The sequence below is a fragment of the Trachinotus anak genome, unplaced genomic scaffold (genome assembly GCF_046630095.1).
Source record: "Trachinotus anak isolate AG129_WGS33_773 ecotype Australia unplaced genomic scaffold, CSIRO_AGI_Tana_v1 ptg000019l, whole genome shotgun sequence".
Classification (NCBI taxonomy): domain Eukaryota; kingdom Metazoa; phylum Chordata; class Actinopteri; order Carangiformes; family Carangidae; genus Trachinotus; species Trachinotus anak.
In genome coordinates, this window is record NW_027273870.1 from 28,613,369 (window position 1) to 28,635,268 (window position 21,900).

At 39.5% G+C, this 21,900-nt stretch overlaps 2 protein-coding genes across 3 annotated transcripts; both read left to right on the forward strand.

The window, feature by feature from the left end:
- The first annotated feature begins 525 nt into the window (after positions 1-525).
- On the forward strand, positions 526-13,167 carry capn9 (calpain 9). Of its 2 annotated transcripts, none has more exons than XM_071505341.1 (20): positions 526-839; positions 1,861-1,930; positions 2,025-2,143; positions 3,782-3,915; positions 4,459-4,627; positions 4,747-4,830; positions 5,299-5,384; positions 5,848-5,925; positions 6,892-7,052; positions 7,130-7,287; positions 8,479-8,687; positions 8,849-8,885; positions 8,969-9,049; positions 9,702-9,759; positions 10,424-10,589; positions 11,003-11,096; positions 11,185-11,263; positions 12,439-12,555; positions 12,705-12,763; positions 12,873-13,167. In XM_071505341.1, the coding sequence occupies exons 1-20, from the start codon at positions 633-635 to the stop codon at positions 12,897-12,899; spliced, it is 2,193 nt and encodes a 730-aa protein (XP_071361442.1). In that variant the 5' UTR covers positions 526-632; the 3' UTR covers positions 12,900-13,167. The 2 variants fall into 2 exon arrangements, with proteins under 2 accessions (XP_071361442.1, XP_071361443.1); XM_071505342.1 differs by having other exon boundaries at positions 527-839; positions 10,424-10,488; positions 11,028-11,096.
- A 1,847-nt stretch (positions 13,168-15,014) lies between these two features.
- Positions 15,015-21,870, forward strand: LOC139636122 (excitatory amino acid transporter 3-like). The gene is made up of 13 exons (XM_071503848.1): positions 15,015-15,385; positions 16,204-16,344; positions 16,730-16,822; positions 17,392-17,503; positions 18,199-18,241; positions 18,331-18,393; positions 18,496-18,677; positions 18,972-19,079; positions 19,159-19,281; positions 19,416-19,610; positions 19,752-19,886; positions 20,680-20,796; positions 21,298-21,870. The coding sequence occupies exons 1-13, from the start codon at positions 15,223-15,225 to the stop codon at positions 21,413-21,415; spliced, it is 1,593 nt and encodes a 530-aa protein (XP_071359949.1). The 5' UTR covers positions 15,015-15,222; the 3' UTR covers positions 21,416-21,870.
- Positions 21,871-21,900: the final 30 nt, after the last annotated feature.

Genomic DNA, 21,900 nt, shown 5'->3' on the forward strand with positions numbered 1-21,900 from the left:
AGAAACAAACACGAACAATGACAAACAAAGAGCAGCTACGAAACTAAAACTGTCCTAAAATCTAACAAAAGGCTCAATTAAAAAGTTTTATGTTACTGATTCTGCAAGTCTCAGATCCAGATTCAGTAAAAGCCTGGTCTCCTGTAGTCTTGACCCGGGACCTGGACCTGGAGCAGCCCTGCCCGAGGATCGACACACCCCCAGGGGCCTCTTCTCTCCAACGTTTGATACTTTAAGTCTATTTACCGGATAATAGTTTTGAATAAAATCTTTAATGCAGGACCTGAGCTGTAGTATTTGTACACTGTGGTATTTGTACTTTTACTTAAGTAAATGAGCTGAATACTTCTTCCACCTGTGTATGTTGCCAAACCATCAGGAATGAATTCTCACTGTTTCCTGCAGGCCAAGCCCAGAAAGAGAGAGAGACAGACAGAGTCAGCAGGGGCGAGGTTCACCACCAGAGGAGGACAAACCGGTTTCTGTCTGGAGGGTGTGTACCTTCCAGTCCTACCGCCCTGACAGCCCGTCCCTGCATCACACACACACAGCAGGCGCCTCTCTCCATCACACTCCTTCTCACGTCTCCTTCAGCTGAGGTTCTCCCCGAAGAAGAAGAAGAAGAGAAGAAGATGCCGCTCCAGTCCACTCTGTCCGGCAGGAGCTCGGGATCCACCCGGGCCTTGGACACTCAGTCGGACGGGAAGTCGTTCGAGCAGCTGAGGCACGAGTGTCTCCAGAATGGGGTCCTGTTTGAGGATCCAGACTTCCCCGCCACCGACTCCTCGCTGTTCTTCAGCCAGAGTGTTCCCGTCCAGATTGAATGGAAGAGGCCCAAGGTATGTAGACGCACAACGTTTCAGGTTTTAGAGGGTTTGGCAGATGCTGTCATCAAAGCAACATGCAAATGTCTCAGACTGTGTCCTCTGGGGAGGGACTATGAGCTGTCCTGAAGTCTGTCCACTTCATCCACTTATGTCTTAAATTCAATTGAATGCAGAAATGTCGGGGGTCGTTGGTGAAGTGTTGCTCATGGAGCGTCTAGTTGTTTCAGAACTGATCCCAGAGAATATCCTGACTGGCCTTAGAACGTGTCCGAGGGCCTTAAACTTAAGTCAACAAAACTGGTTCAGTTCAGGCTGAATGAATGACGGCTGCACCAAAACCTCCTGTGACAGCTGACTGAAAGAGCGTCGGCAGCATTAACACACGGAGAATCAGTTATTACTGATGTTATGGTTCAAAATAACTAAAGTGAAAGTTTCTCTGAAGTCGGATTTATTGCTTTTATTATTAAAAAAGGCTATTTAGCATTTATTCAGCTGTAGCTCCAAAACCAGTTCTGCAAGAAAACAGTGTAAATAGAGCCAAGTGCAGGGGCAGTTTCCTGTGTCTGACTGTGCTCAGACTTTATTCCCACACGCCTCAGTGTTATCTGCAATAAAACTAAGACAAGTCGTACCCAGAGGTTTTACATCAAGACTTTTAGATTAAGACATTTGTGGATGCTTCATGAAATCTTTACAGCTATGTGATGTTCTCTCCACTCTGCCACTCAACAAGTAGAACGATTGTTTTTTAGCTTGTTTCCACCTGGTAACTCCCCCACAGCACTGACCTGACCACAGTAAAACTCACCTGTCACGTTTGTCACAGTTACTACACATTTCTGTGTTGGGCGTTCCTTCAGAGTGAATGCCTCAGCTGCTTGTGTTCTACTCACTGGGATTTCAGGCTGATTAATATGCCAGGAATGTGGACACACCCATTAAAGGCACCACTGTCACCTCTCACCTGTCTCTTTTTATTTAAAAAAAATAAACCAACCTGTTCTTTTCCTGTTTCTTGTCCCTGCCACAGGAGCTCTGTGAAAACCCAAGGTTCATCGTCGGCGATGCAAACAGGACGGACATTTGTCAGGGACAGCTCGGTAGGTACTGGAGTTACCTGCCTGATGCAGTCTGAGTCGGTCATATGCACGTTTCTCACTCATTTACCCATCATGCACCTGTTGGCGTCCACAGGGGACTGTTGGCTCCTGGCAGCCATCGCATCCCTGACTCTCAAGAAAGACGCGCTGGCCAGAGTCGTCCCCCACGACCAGGACTTTGACCACAGATACGCCGGCATCTTTCACTTCCAGGTAAACTGCTGGCCGAGGCACCCTCTGTCTTTTCAGTCTTTTCAGTCTGCGTCAACAAGGAGAGAACAAAACTCCACCTTGAAAAAGACACAAATAAAGATCAAGATAAGGCAGGAATGAGTATGTGGAGCCTGTAGGAGGATATACACGAAACATATACTGTAGATTTGTCCTTTGCAGGGTGGGAGTGGCTGGACCCACTCCCCACGGGACAAGAGGCTGGATTCACAAATCAAATGAACCCACTTGATTTCTTTTCATAAACATCATCAAAACAAATAAAAGTGAATCATGTGACACTTTACTGTCAGACCCCATATTTAGCATCGATAAGGAGTATGTAAACATTTCATAAATGGTTTATAACGCATCATAATGAAGCTGTAAACAGCTATAACTTCTCCTGTTTGCATCTACAAGTGAAGGCGCAGAGCTTCATCAAGGCCAATGTAAAACAACAAACACCAGACTGATGAATGATCCGGATCTGCCCCAACATTTAGTGGGTTCTTCCCTGGTCCAGGACCCATCACTCCACCAAGTTCAGTGTAAATCAGTTCAGTAGTTTTTGTATAATCACTGCTGACAAATCAGATGGGTGAAAAGATACAATAATAAACATAAAATATCTGAATATAGTTACAAAATACTGTGTTATAAAGAATGTATTAAATGTCTGTATACTGCTTATAAAAGCTAAATATGGGAACTTCAGTAAAGTTTTACCAAAAAATGTGATTTGATGTTTTGCTGACCCCAGCTTTAGTCCATGAATTAAATCTGAGAAACTGTGTTCAAACTATGCTGGACTCAGCACAGCAGAGAGCTGACGTAGTAATAAAGTGCCACGAGCTTCTTTTCCTCTGATAGTTGTTACATTCTGGCTACAAAAAACACAAGTTGTTTAGTAAAAAAAGATCTAAGTTCTCTAACAAAATGTAAAGTTTGAGTCATGAAGCCGACACAAAAGTGACAAAAGCTGCAGTTCCTTTAACGACCACTAGAGTCTGGCTCCAGCAGGGAGTCAGTCCCAGAGACTCCCATGTTCAAATGTCCAACGTTAGAGCAGAAAGAAACATGTTTACAGCCTGGGACAGAAACTGTTCTGGTCTCTAGAGATCATTTCCTCCTTCATGACGACTGTACAGGCTGAATTTTATACAACTCACCTGTTTGCATTTTATTAAGGACTAAAGTAATGGAGAATTGAGGGCGTGGCCTCTTTGAGTGACAGGTGGGTGAACATATGCTTGCTACAAACGGACATGCACCAAATTCTCAGTTCCACACACGCCCCACCTCTTTGCCCATTTTTGGATTAGCTGGTAGTTAGGGGTGGAGGCAGGCACTGCCAAGATGTCGGCGGTGGAGCAGCCCTCTCAAAACCACTCTTCAGAAACCTGGGGATGACGTCCATCTTTATCTACAGTCTATGGTTTGAGCATCAAGAGTTAATTTCACTTTTTCTAATTTTCTCTGATATTTAGTTGTTTTGAAAGAGAAGTATTTAGTCGATTGCGTGTTTGGTTGATTGACAGCTGTCTCGGCCTATCACGCTGTGGTGATTTCTGCTCACAAATGAGCCAAAACAACACAAATTATTTGTGTTCAGTGACGCGCTCTCTGTTGCTCCCTCAGTTCTGGCATCACAACCAATGGCTGGACGTGGTGGTGGACGACCGGCTGCCGTCGGTGAGAAATCAGCTCATCATGCTTCACTCTGCCTCCAACAACGAGTTCTGGAGCGCGCTCCTGGAGAAAGCCTACGCCAAGTAAACACGAACACCTTACCTCCACTCGTACTCTGCCATGTTCTTTACCGATCATCTCACAGTAAACTGCATCTATAATTCTATCATTTCTGCTCACACATGATGCTAATGAAGTCTGGTTCACTGCCTATGGCAGCCTCATGGAGCTGCTAGCCTGGGTGTAGCTTCTTGGGGCTGCTTGTTACACCCAAAACACTCCCATGAATGATTAAGTACTTAGCACAACCCTTTTGAACCATGTGCCTGATGCAGTGACCGTTAAAATAGCAAAAGTGATACGGACACGCCCTAAATGCACTTTGGACCATGTGCTCTGGGCTGTTTGAATAGAGCCGTAGTTTTGTTCAGGTGTAAAAGCTGACGTTCACTTTGGTCTGATGGTGGTGTTAGAGGCAAGGTTAAGGGGGTTACCAAAATGATTTCGATCCATCCCCTTAGAAACATCAATACCCAAAACAAGACTGCCATCTTAAAACTCTTTTTCTTTCCACTTGTTTCTTATCATTTGGTTCAAGTCTTCATTTGTTTCTCTGCTTATTTCAGGCTGCACGGCAGCTACGAGTCCCTGAAGGGCGGCAGCACAATGGAGGCCATGGAGGATTTTACCGGCGGGGTGGGAGAAATGTACGACACCAAGAGCGCTCCAGACAACCTGTTCAGGATTATGAAGAAGGCCCTGGACAGAGGCTCCATGATGGGATGCTCTATTAATGTAAAGACCCTAAATGTTCTCATTTATACCATTTGAACGCACATACGTCCTCATGTGTCATGTTTAGTCAGCTCTTCTGTTTTAAACCCGTCTTGGTGTTTCGGTTCGGTTTTCTCCAGATCTCCAGCTCTGCAGAGTCTGAGGCCAAGACGACCACTGGCCTGGTGAAGGGACATGCATACTCCATCACAGGCCTGGAGGAGGTAAGACCCACCACCTGGAGGCCAGGAAACAGCGTGCTTTTAATGTTTTTGTATTTCTGACTGAAAACAGGATCAGCTCTGCAAACTTATAAATAGTGATGAGTAAAAAAGTTTGAAAATCTTCATTTAGTTTAATTACTGGTTCCTCTAAATCTCACAAAGAACCTCAAGGACAAATCTGTGACATTAATTTCAAAACCTATTTGCATTAGAAAAACATAAAATAACACAAAAATACACTTTTCACTGTGATTGACGTTTAAAAGTTGCTGTAGATGTTTCTGACTCGCAACCTATTTTTTTTTTGTTTTGTTTTTAAACTTTAATTTGAAACTTCAGAAGAAAAAAAAATAAAATTCTTAAATGAAATTAAATGAGACTTTTATTAAACAAATAATAAAGTAAACAAAGCTATAACCAAATTTTTACACTCACAATAAACTAATAAATTCTTTGTCTGATTTTCAGGTGAATTACAGGGGTCAGACGGTCCAGCTAATCCGCGTCAGAAACCCCTGGGGCCAGGTCGAGTGGAACGGCCCCTGGAGTGACAAGTAAGAATAAAAGGACACAACACTTGGAGTAAAAAAACAAAGTATAGGTATCGATGGACTAAGAGACTAATGTTTTGCATCTTTGTGGTTGTTGTTCATTTCTTTTGCCTTTTTTGTCTCTTTGTAGTTGTTTTGCATCAATGTCAAGAAGTTTTGCATCTCTGTGTATTTTATTTTGCATGTTGGTTTTTGTTTCATGTTTGAATTTTGTCATTTTATCCCTTTCATTGTTATTTTCTAGTCCTTTTTTCTGTTCTCATTTGATTAATTGTCCTTCATTGTAATTTTTTCCCTCATTCAGATGCTTATAAACAGTATGAGGCCTTTTAAAATCTTGTACATGACATCAGTGCTCATAATCCAAAAGCAATTTACATCAGATTTAATTCCTTCAATGAAAAACATAGTTGTTATTGCTTCTTTCTGATTCCTGCGTGTTAATGTTCTGTCGTCTCTGTTTCAGCTCCAGAGAGTGGAATTATGTTGACAGAGCAGAAAAAACTCGCATCCTACAGAATTCAACAGAGGACGGTGAATTCTGGTGAGTGCATGTGAGGAATTTGGTCCAAACCAAAACTAAAGATCTGTTTTAGCATGAGCATTGTAAATTATATGTGTTGCATGTGTGCAGAAATGTAGATAGTAAACCACAGGTGGAATAAATAAAGGGTCAGATACATCACACTAAAGAGCACAAACTTCACGTCAGCTGCCACATGAAAGAAAGTTCAGTCTGAGTCCAGGAGCCTTTAATTTGATTAATGAGTGAGTTTTAAAGGGGCTTTTTGTAAGTTTCTCTGGGGGTGATGCTGAACTCACAACATTTATTCTAGACTGGTAAGTAAACAGCTGTTAATGCTAACGCAGGCTATGTAGCAATAGCAAAACTTAAAAATAGCTCCTTCAAGCACTTTGTTCTTTACACTTAAATCTGAAGTAGATGCTTTTATTACTATTAAATTTCACTACTCAGTAAATCTCACTAATGGGAAAAGTGATTCTGGGCCTTTGAAGGTTTTCTGTCAAGCCAGTGTTAAGTGTTGTGGCCTTGCACCTCAGTCTGCTCTGGTTCCGTGAATTACATTCATTTTTCCAAATCTGCTGACGACTGTTAATGAAGTAGCCAAATAAATAACCTTATAAAATTTAAAGATGAATACTGTTATCTATATTAAACTATTTTATTATTATTCAAATATTCTTATTGATTTTCACACCTTCTCAACAAACTCAGTAGCTCTAAATACACCAAAAAGAGACACGAGGTGAGATACCACTTCAGTACAAAGAATTGACATATAATGTGTAATGAAATTAAGGTAAAAAAAGAGACAAGTCTCAAATAAAGATAAAAGAGGGGTGGGGAGAGGGAGGGTGGAGGGGACTAGTTACGTTGTATTGATGGCAGGGAACTGTGGTGATGTGTTTTAAACATTAATGTGACAAAGCTGAACCCTTATGAATGTGCCACATATGGAGCTGACACTGATGGTGTTTGTGTCTCCAGGATGGAGTTTGAGGACTTCAAAAGGAACTACGACAAGGTGGAGATCTGCAACATGACCCCCGACTCCCTGACTGATGACACAAAGCGCCACTGGGAGGTCAGCATGTTCGAGGGAAACTGGATTCGCGGCTCCACTGCTGGAGGCTGCAGGAACTACATCGGTGAGACCAGCTGATGATGGTGACCTGAAAACTAACCCTTCCTCCTTCCTCTAAAACTCTGCATCTTCATCCCTCAGACACATTTTGGACCAACCCGCAGTTCAGGCTGGAGCTGGAGGACGCTGATGATGAAGACGACGTGTGCAGCGTGGTGATCGCCCTGATGCAGAAGAACAGACGGAAATTGAGGAAGGAAGGCATGGACCTGGAGACCATCGGCTTCGCGGTGTACGAGGTCAGAAAAACACGTTTGAGCCTCAAACTTGGACAAGGTTTAAACTCTACTGCACATGACAAGTGTTTCCTGGCAGGGATGAAGGCAAATTTCTCAACCTCTGGGTCTGGATTCCATGAGGGCTTTAACTATTCCTTTTCCTTTAACTATATTTAAATGGACCAATTTCAAACATGTCATAAAATCAAAATTGTGAGAATAGAGCAAACTGTCTAATGAAATGCTCCCAACAAAATATGTCTATGTTTATACTTGTTGTAAACACATATTTCTGCCACAAATATACATATTTTAAGGCTGTGAAAACATGAACTTGGAGCCTGCTGAAAACAGTGAGGTTATTATTTTACTGCATATATTACATTCATATTTTATTCTCTCAAATATATTTGCAATGAAGAAATCATACCAAAATGAATGATAGTACACAAAGTTATTGACAAATTATATGTTTGATGCCATTGACTGCCACGATTATTATTATTATTTATTTTTTTACTAAAAAATCCTGTATGTTCATGTCATTGTAACTCTGTATTTAGTTAGTGATTAGATTTTTTCAGTAAATCTCATTGAGTTAAATCACAACATACAGGACGGTATCATCAGCATAAAACTGGACTATGCAGTTGGAAAATAATGATTTATTATGCTAGAATAATGTTAACCTTAAATCAACAACTTTACTTTAAGTCATTTGCAAAAACAGACCGGACTTAAGAGGAAAGATTTGGTTTAAATCAGCTGTAAAAAGCCCTCATTTGCTCAACCAAAATATTTTAATCAATGGTTTAAAAAGCTATTAGAGCAGCTCATGCAAAACAGAAATAAAACTATTTTGCATGATCTTATTTGCTGTTAACTATGTGTTTCTGTGGCAGAACATGGGCCTGATGATAACCTCAGTAATCTAACTTCACTGTTTTTAAAAAAGATTTTTCTGGATGAATGGATTTTAATTGGAAATATGAACATCTGCAATTCCATGACAACGCAGCAAACTCCATCTGCTGATGAAGATCATTTAATATGATCAAAAGCTTCCGGATAGCTACTAAATGAACCCAGGCCTATTTATCAAATGCTCCTTCTAGCCTTCTACTTCCATCACTCTCCTCAGCCTTTATGAATCATGTTGTGTTTTAATATGTTAATTATCATATTTGTTAATTTCATCTCCTCTCCATTCAGTCTCCAAATGATGAAGACCACCAGGGCAAGGATTTCTTCCGCTACCATGCATCCAAGGCTCGTAGCAGGACCTACATCAACATGCGTGAGGTTTCAGAGCGCTTCACGCTGCCTCCTGGGAAATACCTGCTGGTCCCCACCACCTTCCAGCCCCATCATGAAGCCAACTTCCTCATCAGGATCTTCTCTGAGAAAAAAGCTGGAGCTCTGTAAGTCTTCAACTCTGCATTTTTTTCAATCTGATCAAGATAAAATACTTCAGGTAAAAATTACAAGAAAAACATTTAAAATATTAAATGTCAGAACAAAATATCTGCAATCAACGATTTTTCTTTGAATTTTCATGACAATTTGTGGTTCTGTTGCACAGAGAGATGGGAAGCAACGTTGATGCTGATCTGCCAGATGTAAGTTGATTGATAATCAATCAGCCAGTCAATCAATTGACCAGTTAAGTCTGCTTGTACTGACGCTGTGTTGCTTCCACCAGCCACCCATGCCCAGCGCTCCTGAGGAGGAAACAGATGAGGAGAAAGGCCTGAGGAGGCTGTTTGAACAGCTGGCTGGTGCGGTAAGAAAACGGCAGCTTCTCCTTCTTCAGATTAAACCACAGGCTGACGGAGTTTGACAGCAGTTCGCACTGGTAAAGAGTAAAGGCCTGTTACAGGACCTGGGCCCGAGGATTGGATGGGTCACTGAGGATTTTCCCTCTTACTCACTGGGAAGGACAGATTCAAGTGAACGTGCAGCTGTAGGCCCCACACAGCTGTGGAACTATTTTCTTTTTTGATGGAGACCAAACCAGAGCTAAAAGAGGGAATGTTGGACTCAACGTCCAAATTAATGATAATGTTGCTCCTTGTTTGTTTAATATTTTACTTTACGAGGTGATAATATACCAGATGTGTTTGTCTTTCAGCTTCTTATAAACTTGTTATGCCTCCAACTGGCTAAAAAATGAGTTCATGCAGCTTTAATATTAGATGATGATGATTTGAATATTTTTTTCAATAAGGAAAAAAATTAAAATTAACAATTAACACTGTAAACTTGACAGAGGTTTTTATATAAGGCAAATTCAAACTTTTTGGTAATATTAAGATAAAAAGCTCAGAGTTGTAGATGCTCATTTTCCCAGCTCAGCGGGTGCTGTCGTAACGTTTCTATTTTCCATCTGCATGTATGACTTTAAAATTTTCTTTTCAACACTGGTGTGTGTGCAGGACAAGGCCATCTCGGTCAGGGAGCTTCAGCAGATGCTCAATGGCGTTCTCAGCAGACGTAAGTAACTGAAAACATTAAAGTGTTTTGACTTGTGTCTGTCTTTTATTATTTTTTTCTGACTTTTTTTTTTTTAGTTCAGATGCTCTAAAACCTCTTTTTGCCAATTTCACAGATGCTACGTGTAAATTAAGCAAATGCTGGACGGTGTTCCACGAGGATCAGTCCCCTTCTGTTTAATCTTTAGAGTCTTACACTTGGCTGTGATATTAGCGAACACATGATGTTTAATCACAGCTATGCAGATGATGCACAATAATACATTTGACTAATTCCTCATAACATGAGCTCTTCAGATTTGCTGTTCAGCTCCCTAAAAGACATGAGTCAATTATTCTTATTTCACTCAATTCAGCCATAATCTTGGCATTTAATGTATTTTCTATGTTTTTTTGGTGATCACCAAACAGTGTGTAATGTAAATGCAGTAAAAAAACAACTCATTAAACATTTAATGAAATATTTATCAAATAAAATAAGATCACAGAAGTGTAAAGTTAGCTCTTTGTTCACCACTTGAACAAGATCTGGAGGGAAAAGCTAGCAGGTCTACCTATAGATCCTCAAATTTCACAGAACCCAAGAAGCAATTTTTTTGTGCAGTATTATCATATATAGTTATTTTGTTGAATGACATTCTACTGTTTTAATCCTTTGTCTTCAGGAAAGGAGATCAAATTTGACGGCCTGAGTCTCAGCACCTGCCACAGCATCATCAACCTGATGGATGTATCCTTCCACAGTTTACTGAGCGACTCATTTCAGGCTTCTGGTTTCAGGATGTCAATAAAATTCACTTTGCTGTTTTTTCTACCAACACAACTTGAGTTGTGAGTACAATGTAAAACATCACACAGGAATTTATTGGAATCAACTAATCTTTTTTTCATTAACTTAACATAAATATGTAGTTTTATTAATTTCAAGTCAATTCAACTTAAAATTTCTAGTGTTTGTTTTCAGTCCACTGGACGTCTCCTGACTTTCTGTCTTTAATACATGTTAAAGTAAATCGTTGTTGCTTTTTTTCATAATGAATAATTCAACTTGGTATCTGATGTTTATTGAACTTAACTCAGTTAGTTTTACATTTTCAAAACTCATCAAACGACTGAAATTATTGCTCTTAAGTTCAGTTAAGGTAGCAGAAGAATTTATGCTTTTATGTTGAACCAGCTGGAAATGATTTTACAGTGTATGACTTTAAAATGATTGATAAATTGATTGCAGTGATGCTTGTTAGGTTTTTCCTTGACGCAGTAAACCAGGTGGACAACACAGGGAAGCTTGAGTTCCAAGAGTTTAAGGTCTTCTGGGAGAAGATGAAGAAGTGGATTGTACGTGTTGATTCATGTGGCAAATCTGTAAATCAGCTCTGGTGGTGGAAGTTTTTAGAAGGTGGTTGAACTTCTGTTGTTGTTGCAGATGCTCTTCCTGTCCTTTGACACCGACCGGTCAGGGAAGATGTCGTCCTACGAGCTTCGCATCGCTCTCAAAGCTGCAGGTGAGAGTTGACTGAAAGCTGTTTGAACTGACACACTTTATTTTCTAATGTTTTTTTTAAATATATATTTTTTTTCATTTCATATCTGTTGGCAGACTTTTCATGTTAGAGTTTTTACTTGTATTAATGCAGGACATGAAATGTAGATTTAATATATGGACATTTGTTCACTTATTGTACATTAAGCTGACAGTGCAGTATATTTTATTTTACAAAAAATGTTAAGATAAGATAAGATAAGATAAGATAAGATCGCCTTTATTAGTCCCACAGTGGGGAAATTCACAGTGTTACAGCAGCAAAGTGGCAGTGCAGAGAACAGGAAAGCTGCAGAAACTGCAATAACAAATATTTAGAACGATAAATAATAACAATATAATAATGTACTAAATATATAGATTCTCACAAACTCAAACTCAAACTGAAGAAGAACATGAGATACACTTGAAAGTCCCAGATAAAGCCAGTAAATGGACCTTCAGTTAATTTTTTTGACAAATAAAATGGTTGCAAAAAAAATAAAAAAGATATACTCAAAAATGTATATTATATGTACAGTACTGGATATGTAATGGATTTTATTGTGAAATACTGTATCCTGAGTAATATACTTGCCGTAACTGATCAAATACACCATTTAGAATACCATGTTTAATACACTGTAAAACCTATTTCCCATGTATTTTCTATATATTTAAGAATACAAGAAAAAATGGTGAATGAGGCCCATTATGTTTAGTAATACACTCTTGAAGAAAGATGAAATTACTGTTTATTATCAGAATGAAATCTATCTGCAATCCAGATATTCAAATGTGTTTATCAGATTATCCAGCGTCAATATTTCACATGTGATTGTGAAGCAGTTACATTTATTTTCATTTTTCTTTATTCTTATATCAGTGAAAATAGTCGAGGTATTAGAGGTTAAAGTGTTAGCAGAGGCTGGATCAGTGGTAGTGAAGGTGATAAAACTGCCTTTCAAGAACTAATAACTGTAGCAGAAACAGCACTTCATCCAAAAATACATATATTCATTGTTTTTTGGAAATGATACATGGTTAAAGGTTGATGTCGTTGTAACGAGCCCTGAGCAGCAGGTCCCTGATTCAGACCCGTTAGTGCACGTCTCTCCCACACTCTCCCCTAAACTGCCCCGCTTTGTTCCCGTGAAGGCATGCATCTGAACAACCAGCTCCTGCAGCTGGTCGGCTTGAGATTTGCTGATGCCAACTACGACATCGACTTTGACGACTACCTCACCTGCATCGTCCGTCTGGAGAACATGTTCAGTACGTAAAAATAAAAGGACAACATTAAAATAAAATCATCCGCTAAGTTCACAATAACTACATCAATGCTTCAAAATGATCATGGTGAAGATTCACTGGTGTTGAAAAACACTTTGTGCTGACTCACAAAAACTTTTTCTCTTAACCAGGAGCTTTCCAGGCTATGGACAAATTCCAGAGGGGGCGGGTGAAAATGAACATCATGCAGGTAAAACTACATTCATGTCACACCTGACTCCTGTGACTGTCTGGTGGAACTGAAAGTAGCTTGTAATGTCCTGGGACTTTATTTAATTTATGTTCTCTTCACCTCACAGTTCCTGATGTTGTCGATGAACGTCTGAGGAGAAGCTGAGAGCAAACAGGAGCCACCAGAACAACAAAAACACAACGGACGCCTTTATGTGCTGAATCTTAGATGTTTTCTTTTTCATGTTTCAAACATCTGCCCATTTGAGATGCCACTGTTTGTGCAAATAATGTGAGTTGCTGTCTGAGCTAAAGTTTTGCAGTGGGGGGGGGGTGAATTTTGCTGACTTGTGCTTTTGGACAAAATATTGTTTTATTTTTTCTGCTCTCTGCATGAATGGAAATAAATTTTAATAAAATGTTTGTCTTTGATGTAGAGAAACACTACAATGTTTGACAGTTAAATTTGATTATTTATCAGTGGTGTTTATCTGAGGTATACATACTTTACTTTAGTTTTCATTAGATTCTACCACACATTAAACTCCTCTACATATAAGAGGAACATATTATACTTTTACTACATTTATCTGACAGCTACAAGATTTTGTATTTAAACATATGATTAACCTATAGAAGGCAATGCATCGTTTAAGGTTTGACCACTGGTTCACAGCTGTTCTGGCTTTTGACCTGATAAATACATGCAGGTGTCGCCCAGAGTTTAGCTCCAGCGCTGGTTACACAGAGAAGGGATTGTTAAGCTTCAGGATCAGACCCGCTGCATCCTCAAGGCCTGACACTCCAAATAAAAGAGTCTCATTTAGGACAGTGAAAGTCCCCTGCAAAAGGGGGGACTTTAACTTTAGGTAGACACTTAACCCAACAGTTGAGACTTGACCTCTTGTACCCCTTTTTCAAGATATGCCAGGGAGTGGCCTGTCAGGGACAGTCAGATACCCCATTATAAATTAACTCTAACAGTTCCTTGCATACCCCAGCCTGTTCCTTTTAATTCTTAAAAAAGGGTCATCACAGTTTGACAAAAATACAGCTTGTAAAATCCTCCAAAACATGTTTTTTTAAATGCAGCAGCAGATGTTGAGAAGGGTCTAACTGAGTTTGTGCATCATGACTGTCATGACTCGAGCACGTTTCTAATTGGAGGAATAAGACTTGTTGCAACTGTCCCCAGTCACCCAGATTAGGGTAGCCTATTCATAATATACTGTATATACATATCCGTATATATAGGGTATATATAAAAGACATACAGTACTCTATAACATATCTCTACCTATACTGAATTATCCCCAGTAGTGATTAATGCAACTTCACCACCAATAAACCACAGAAAATACCTAAAATCAAAACATGTATTTTACTTTGAAAACAGTCTAGTGCAAACAACAATAAAATTGACTTATTTCTTTGAATGTTAAGCAGCAGGTTGTGCTGTTGCATTTATAGTTTATAAAGTTTATAAATGCCCGGCCTATCCACGGTGCTGAAGGGGGCATTTAATTCTGGCCTGTTAAATTAGCGTTGAACCATTTGTTTTGTTGAATTTAAGTTCTTTATTAAATTGCTTTATTAAAGTTTACAATTCTATAAATGTATAAATGATAGAAAAAAATAGGATAAATTCCGCGATTTATTGTCATGAAAATAAATAAATAAATAAAATTAAATAAATAAAATAAATAAATAAAATAAAAATAAAATAAATAAAATAAATGAATAAATAAAATAAAATAAATAAATAAAATAAAATAAAATAAAATTAATAGAATTAAATAAATAAATAAAATAAATAAATAAAATAAAATAACTAAAATAAATAAATAAATAAAATAAAATAAATGAATAAATAAAATAAAATAAATAAATTAAATAAATAAATAAAATTAAATAACTAAATACAATTAAATAAAATAAAATAAAATAAATGAATAAATAAAATAAAATAAATAAAATAAAATAAAATAAAATAAAATAAAATAAAATAAATAAATAAAATAAAATAACTAAAATAAATAAATAAATAAAATAAAATAAATGAATAAATAAAATAAAATAAATAAATAAAATAAATAAATAAAATTAAATAACTAAATACAATTAAATAAATAAAATAAAATAAATGAATAAATAAAATAAATAAAATAAAATAAAATAAAATAAAATAAAATAAAATAAAATAAATAAATGAATTAATTAAAAAAAACTTAAAAGGTCTGTTTACCTTGGCGGGTCACGTGATTCTCATCACAGAGAACTATCGTTTGAATTTTATTTTAAATCAAAACACCTGAGCCTGACTGTACTGAGGCCTGCCGGTGTTTGGTGAGTACTTTATCCGAGAAGAACCAGTTAGTTGAGCGGTTAAAAGTGGTCCGCGGCTGTTATTTCAGAAGCAGAGTGTCGGTGAGGTGTCTCTGATGAGGCCGTGAACGTTACTCGTTAGCTCGCAGGGAGATGGAGGCTAACGGTCCTGAGGACGGCGGCCCCGGCGGCTCCGGCGGCCCCGGCGGCCCCGGCGGCTCCGGAGGCCCCTGCTGCGGCGGCCTGAAGAGGAGGTGCTGTGATTACTTTCTGCGGAACAAGTTTCAGGCTCTGAGTTTGGCGGGTGTGGCCCTGGGTGAGTGACAGCCGCAGGTTAGCTAACGGCCACAAAGGTGTGGCCCGGTTAGCCCGTGATGCTAACTGCATCTGTGAGCTAACTGCTGAAGCTCATCCGCCTCGCCAGATGATTTTATGATTATATCTCGCACATCACGACTTAACATGTTTCTGTGGTGCCATCCAGTGGCAGCCTCAGTGATAGCACTGTGGGTGACAGCAAGTCACTGTTTATCTATTTATTTCTTTAACAGGGACGATGCAGTTTAACTCATTAGTTTCAATACAAAGCATAGAAAGCGTCAGGTTTATAGCTGTTGCTTATTTTTCAACTCCTGTCCCTGGTTTGGCTTTTACATGTACAGTGTAATTAAAAAATAAAACCACAATACACTAAAGTAAAATACTACACTGAAATGCACTGATACACTGCTGCACTGCTTTATAATCTAAGAAGAAAAAACAGAAGCAAAAACAAAACAATTGAAAATATCATACATTTAGCTAGAAATATACAGATGTAGATTTGTGTATATTTCTTTTTGAAATGACCAACAGTCTGAATGTATTGCTAGCATATACTGATACACAATTCAAGACAGAAGTAGTCTATACTATAAACCAGTAAAGATGAATGATGATTTATTATTATGTGACCTCTGTTTGATGTAGTTACTCAAGAGTCAGGTTTCAGCCTAAATATGACCTAAGGTTTTGTAAACCAGTGTGGCTTGGCTTAAGACTTTAACGTGCTCTATGAGTTTCAACCATATGATTGATCTATTACATCCATGTTCACAGTTACTTCAGTTATTTTCAGTTTCTTTTGTCTTACAGGTATTTCCCTGGGCTTGGTTCTCAAGGTCTATGTCCCTATGTCAGAACTGGACCACATCTATATTGGTTTTCCAGGTGAAGTGCTGATGCGGATGCTTCAGGTGGTCACTGTTCCTCTCATTGTGACAAGCGTGATAACAAGTAAGCTGCAGGTGTATTTCTCTCTGTTATCTGTTACGTGAGGTGGTAAATATGTTAAACATGCAGCATTTAAAAGGAACATACTGGTGGTTTGGCAAGTTTAAGCTCATAAACTTAAACAGCGTGTGTTATCCTGTGTAGCTTTTAGCTGAGCGCCAGTCACTGTGGTCACAATTACAGGATAATTGAACAAGTCTAAAAATAGAAAAGAGCCATGAAGGCAACACACAGAGCAGTACCTACCTAAAGTTTCATAAGATTAGCCACCAAAAGCTACTGGTCATACCAGAGCAAGCAAACCTCCTTAACTGACTTGACCAAGAGTGTGTTTATTTCTTATTAATTCAGCTTTTTGTTTAGCTTCTGTTTTTTTTTTTTTTTTTAGGTGTTTCTGGTCTAAGTATTGAAACCTCCAGAAAAATTGCTGGACGAGCAGCAGCATACTTTGTCTCAACCACTTTTGTGGCTGTGATTATAGGTAAGAGCAGGATCTCCAAGAGTCTAAAGATGCACTGGATTCAGTTTCCTCCCCCCTCCCCTGGAGCAAATTGTCTTGAGTCATTGTGTTGTAAACTGTGTTTGTATATGCTTATGTTGCCGAGGTTTTTTTCCCGAATCCCACACTGTTATTTTTTTCTCCTCTCCTCTCCACTTGTTTTTCCCCATTCCCTGACTATGTTCCCTGATTCTGATTCTGAAAAGGCCAAGATCTGTTTTGTGACAAAAGTCTACCTAGAAAAGACTCACCGAACAAATCCTACATAGACAAAATGCTGAAAATCATGTGTTTTCATGACATCAGTCATTTGCAGTTTGGCATCAATTTTGTTGATTATCCTTTGTTTCTTCTCATGTTTCACAGTTTTTATTCAACCTAAAAAACTTTGTCATTTCATTATATTTTTTTAAATGATTAACAGTAACCACAGCAGTAATCACAGCAGTGCAGTATTTCCTGGTCAGTCCAGCAGCTCTGTCATGTTGTGTTCATATATGGAACAGATGTAGCATATGAACAGTTTTTACGTCTTACATTATGTTTTATAGGATTAATATTGGTCATGATCATCCAGCCTGGGGTTGCTTATGCTGTTAAAACAGACGAGTCAGAAGACGAAGAGTCCTTCTCCACTGTTGATGCCTTGTTGGATCTAGTCAGGTGAGAAGAGCGCATGGATTCTGACATCATTTATAGTTTCTCTATGTACAACTTCCGGGTCAGCGAGGTTTTTAGGTCAGTTAGTGCCGTCAACTAGAGCAGCGTTTCTCAAAGTGGGGTCTGGGGAGCCCGAGGGGTCCTTGAGGGGGTCCCCGGCAAAAGGGGGAATAATTTATTTTCAGTATAATTCCACCTATAAGTAACACACTTTCTATAATACAACATCTAAAAGCAAAAATCTTGTGAGCGGGGGGGTCTGTGGACCAATTTGTGACAGTTTAGGGTCCTTGATTTGAAAAGGTTTGAGAACCACTGAACTAGAGAATCTAAAATCACTGCAGAAGTTGCATCCCTTCATATTTTTGGACTTGAAATGAACATCTGTTCCATTAAAGCTGTTACACCAGAGTTTTAAATCTGGTGTCTGTGGCATTTTATGTTAACCAGCAGTGATTGGTTTATCTGAGCAGAAGACAGAAGCAACTGCAGTGACAGAGACAGAGACGCTACAGGAGTTCTGACTCTCCGGATAAATGACTGGATTACTGAGCTATTGTGTTGTTTATGTCAGGTTCTGCAAAGTTGCAGACATGATCAGAAAACATCATCATGTCCTTGGCTCGGTTGCATTTCTTGTGTCGTTGGCTGACATTTAAAAACTTTCTACTAGTGTCAGTTTTGTTTATTGTTCATAGGAACATGATCCCACAAAACCTGATTCAGGCTTGTTACCGACAGGTAAGCTTGTCACAAAGGCAAACTGCAGTATATTTCCTCTCTTTCCATGTCATGTTCATGATGTGAAGACTGATTTTTTTCTCTCATAGTACAAGACTGAGAGGGTGGAGTTTGAAATTGATGAAGATGAGCAAAACTCTAGCCTGGAAATGGTAAATATTGATCCCTTGTCAAGATTATTTAGTGAAGTGATCCTCGATACATGAAGTCGCTCTCAGACCATTAGTGCTGATGAGTTTGCGGTCTTGTTGCAGAACGCGACAGAAGTGCGACTGGTGGGCCACTACGTGGAAGGAACCAACACTGTGGGCCTCATCGTCTGGTCTTTTATTTTCGGCCTGACCCTCAACAGGATGGGAGAGAAAGGGAAAGTCCTGGTGGAGTTCCTCACCGTCCTGAACGAGGCCACTAAACGTGTGGTCACCTTGATACTGAGGTGACGTGAAATGACATGATCCTCTCTGCACAACTGAAAAAAACAGAACTGCACCGTATATCCTGTTGTCCAACAGTGTTGACATAAAAATAGTTCATTTATCTTTCATCTTAAACTCTCCTCCCTCTGGTAAATGTTGATTATCTTCACATCACACACTGAAATAAGAGCAATGTAAGATTTTTCTGTTTTGACATGAAGTCTAATGTAAAGTTAATCACTTTTCTTGTTAAGCTTCTATCCATTAACTGACTGTTGCTTTATTTTTCTTTGATTACATCACTTCCTTTCCAGCTGCGTGCCAGTTGGCGTGCTGTTCATGATAACAAGTCACGTTGTTGACGTTCACGACTGGGAAACTACCTTCAAACTTGGAAAGTTTATGTTGGTGGTTGCTCTCGGGTACGTTCACCAGCAGCAGAAGTACGGATGCAAACTCTGTAGCTGTTTTCAGTAACTGTGTGTTCAACCTGTGTTTTAGACTTATAATCCATGGAACTATGGCTTTACCACTCATCTATTTCCTGTGCGTGAGAAGTAACCCCTGTGACGTCATCAGAGGGGTCTCTCCCGCCTTACTGACCGCATTCCTCATCTCGTCCAGGTAAGGTGATGTAACAGTGTAGTTCCACAGAGAACTTTATTTGTGTGTTCGTCACCGAGCTAAGTCATATTTCTGTTCATATAATCTGTTTCATATGGATAGTACACTAACCGAGGATGCGCTGTGTCTCGCAGCTCTGCCACGCTGCCAATCACGTTCCGATGTTGTGAGGACAGACTCAACGTCAACAAAAGAATCACTCGCTTCATGCTGCCCATCGGCACCAACATCAACATGAACGGGACTGCCCTTTACGAAGTGGTCGCCGCAGTTTTCATCGCCGAGCTCAACCACATCACTCTGGACCTCAGCCAATTAGTCACCCTGTCGTAAGCCACTGCTCCTGATGTGTATGAAATCACGGCACCCACATGTTAATATTGGTTAGAAGAACGTGATGTGGGACCTTTAAAAATGCTTGGCCCAGTTTTATGTCAGCGTGTTGAAGAGTCTGTGTGTCTGATCTGCAGCGTGACGGCAGCCGTGTCCAGCGTAGGAGCAGCGGGGATCCCAGCTACGGGAGCAGTGACCACTCTCTTTGTTTTGACAGCAGTTGGTTTACCTGCGAAGGAGGCCTCCATTCTGGTGGTTGTCGAATGGCTCCTGTAGGTGTAATATCTTAGGTGCAACCTGTTGTCAGTCCTCATGTAGAAAAGTTTTAGATACAGAACCACCAAAGGGTGATGGAGGGAATTTTTATGCCTCCGCGCTGGCAACAGTCAGGGCCAGAGGCGTTGTGTTTTCAGGTTGTCCGCCCGTCCCGTTCTTGTGAACACAATATCTCAGACAGAGCTTCTTCAAATTTGGCCCAAACATTCATTTGTACTCAAAACTGGTTAGAATTTGGTGGTCAGAGGTCAAAGGTCAAGGTCACTGTGACCTCACAAAACACATTTTTGGCCATAACTCATGAATTCTTGCACCAATTATGACACAGTTTAACTCAAATGTCTATAAGGATAAAATGAAGTGATGACATTTTATATCCAAAAGGTCAAAGGTCAACTTGACATCATAATATTCTGTAAAAACAGCTCTGGCCATTATTCAATGCTGTAACTCAGGAAGAAGTTGTGACTGTATTTCCTGCAACTTGATTGGTTGGTGGAGGAAACAACCACAAGGCTGTGATTCTAGTTTTTGTATTTTATTTTTTATTTTTTTGCATTAAACTCCCAGTTAGGTTTCGCATCATCTTGCAGTACATTTTGCTCTCATTTCCATAGCGCTGGCATTAGACGTTGTCCTGGCATTGAATTTTGGTCACCCAACGTCACAACCTACATTGAACCAAATACCAACATCTAATGACGTCGCTGGCCAGCTTCGTGTCTGCCGGGAAGCAGCACATTGTATGTCCTCCGCTTTTCATGGTTTGATGCTCTCCGTGCCTTTCAGAGACCGCTGCAACACTGTTATCAACGTCATGGGGGACTGCATTGGCGTCGCAATCGTTCACCAAGTGTCGAAAAAAGACCTGGAAGAAATGGATGACCAAGAGCAGGAAATGACAAGGTGAAATTCTGGATTGTTTCAGTGTTTATTTTTCTTCTTTTTCATTTTAATATCTGAAGCAAATAATAACGCCAAGCAGGATGATGAAGGCACTTTGACTCTGGCAGCATGATCAGAGTATGTGAGCAGAGAAACCTCCTGGACGGGCATCTAACCTCACTGCATGAGCACTTGTTCATAGCATTAGAAATGATAATGGGGAATGATAGACACAGTTGATATTTACTTTTGAATTCAGAGTTCAAGGATTTGCGTCAACATTTTTGTGATGCTGCTGCTGCATTATGATGTGGGATTTTCCTGCTAAACCAATGAATGTAGTGTATTTGTGGATGGAGCAGTGTGTAGTGAGGGGGAATGTGTTGCACCCTGGGTGAGCATTGCATCACAGTCTCCCCAGACTCGACGTCAGGCCCAAGAGTGGAGGAGCAGAAATCCACATCTGCAGGAACACAGTCTGTTGCACACCACTGACCACCATGTTGTTCTTTGCCCGTCTAGCATGCATCGTGACAGTCAGGCCGAGGGCCACACCCCTGAAGAGATCCACATCTGCATCAGCAGTGAAAACCCATCAGATTCAGAATACCACTCCAGTGAGGAATCTGAGCAATCGTGATATCCTGCCCCACCCCAACCACCACTGCCCCACCCCAGCTCACCATTCATGGGACAAAGAGGGTGAAAATATGAGTACTGAGAAATCTCTTTAATTTGTTATGATTTGTAAAGGTGTGACTTCCTTTGGTATCACATTCATTTCATTTTGTGTTTTGTGTTAGTAATGTAGTTGTCTAGATAGGTATGCATCACTATTGAATGTAATGTATGTAGTTATTGATTTAAATGGGGATTTTAAATTGATGTCGATGAGGTAGTTAAAGTTAAGTTATTGAATTGAGCTGAGATGATCTGAACTGTTTCCTCTTCATTTGAAATGAAGAATTTACAGCAGATGTACAGAGTGACTGAACTGAATTCACTTGAAATTAATTGATGTGTTGGATGTAGTGTTTGAATTGAGCTTATTATTTTTGTGTTGTGGTTTCCTTATTAAAATTAAATAATTATTTATGTTACCGGATTTTTTTTAATTAAGCACAT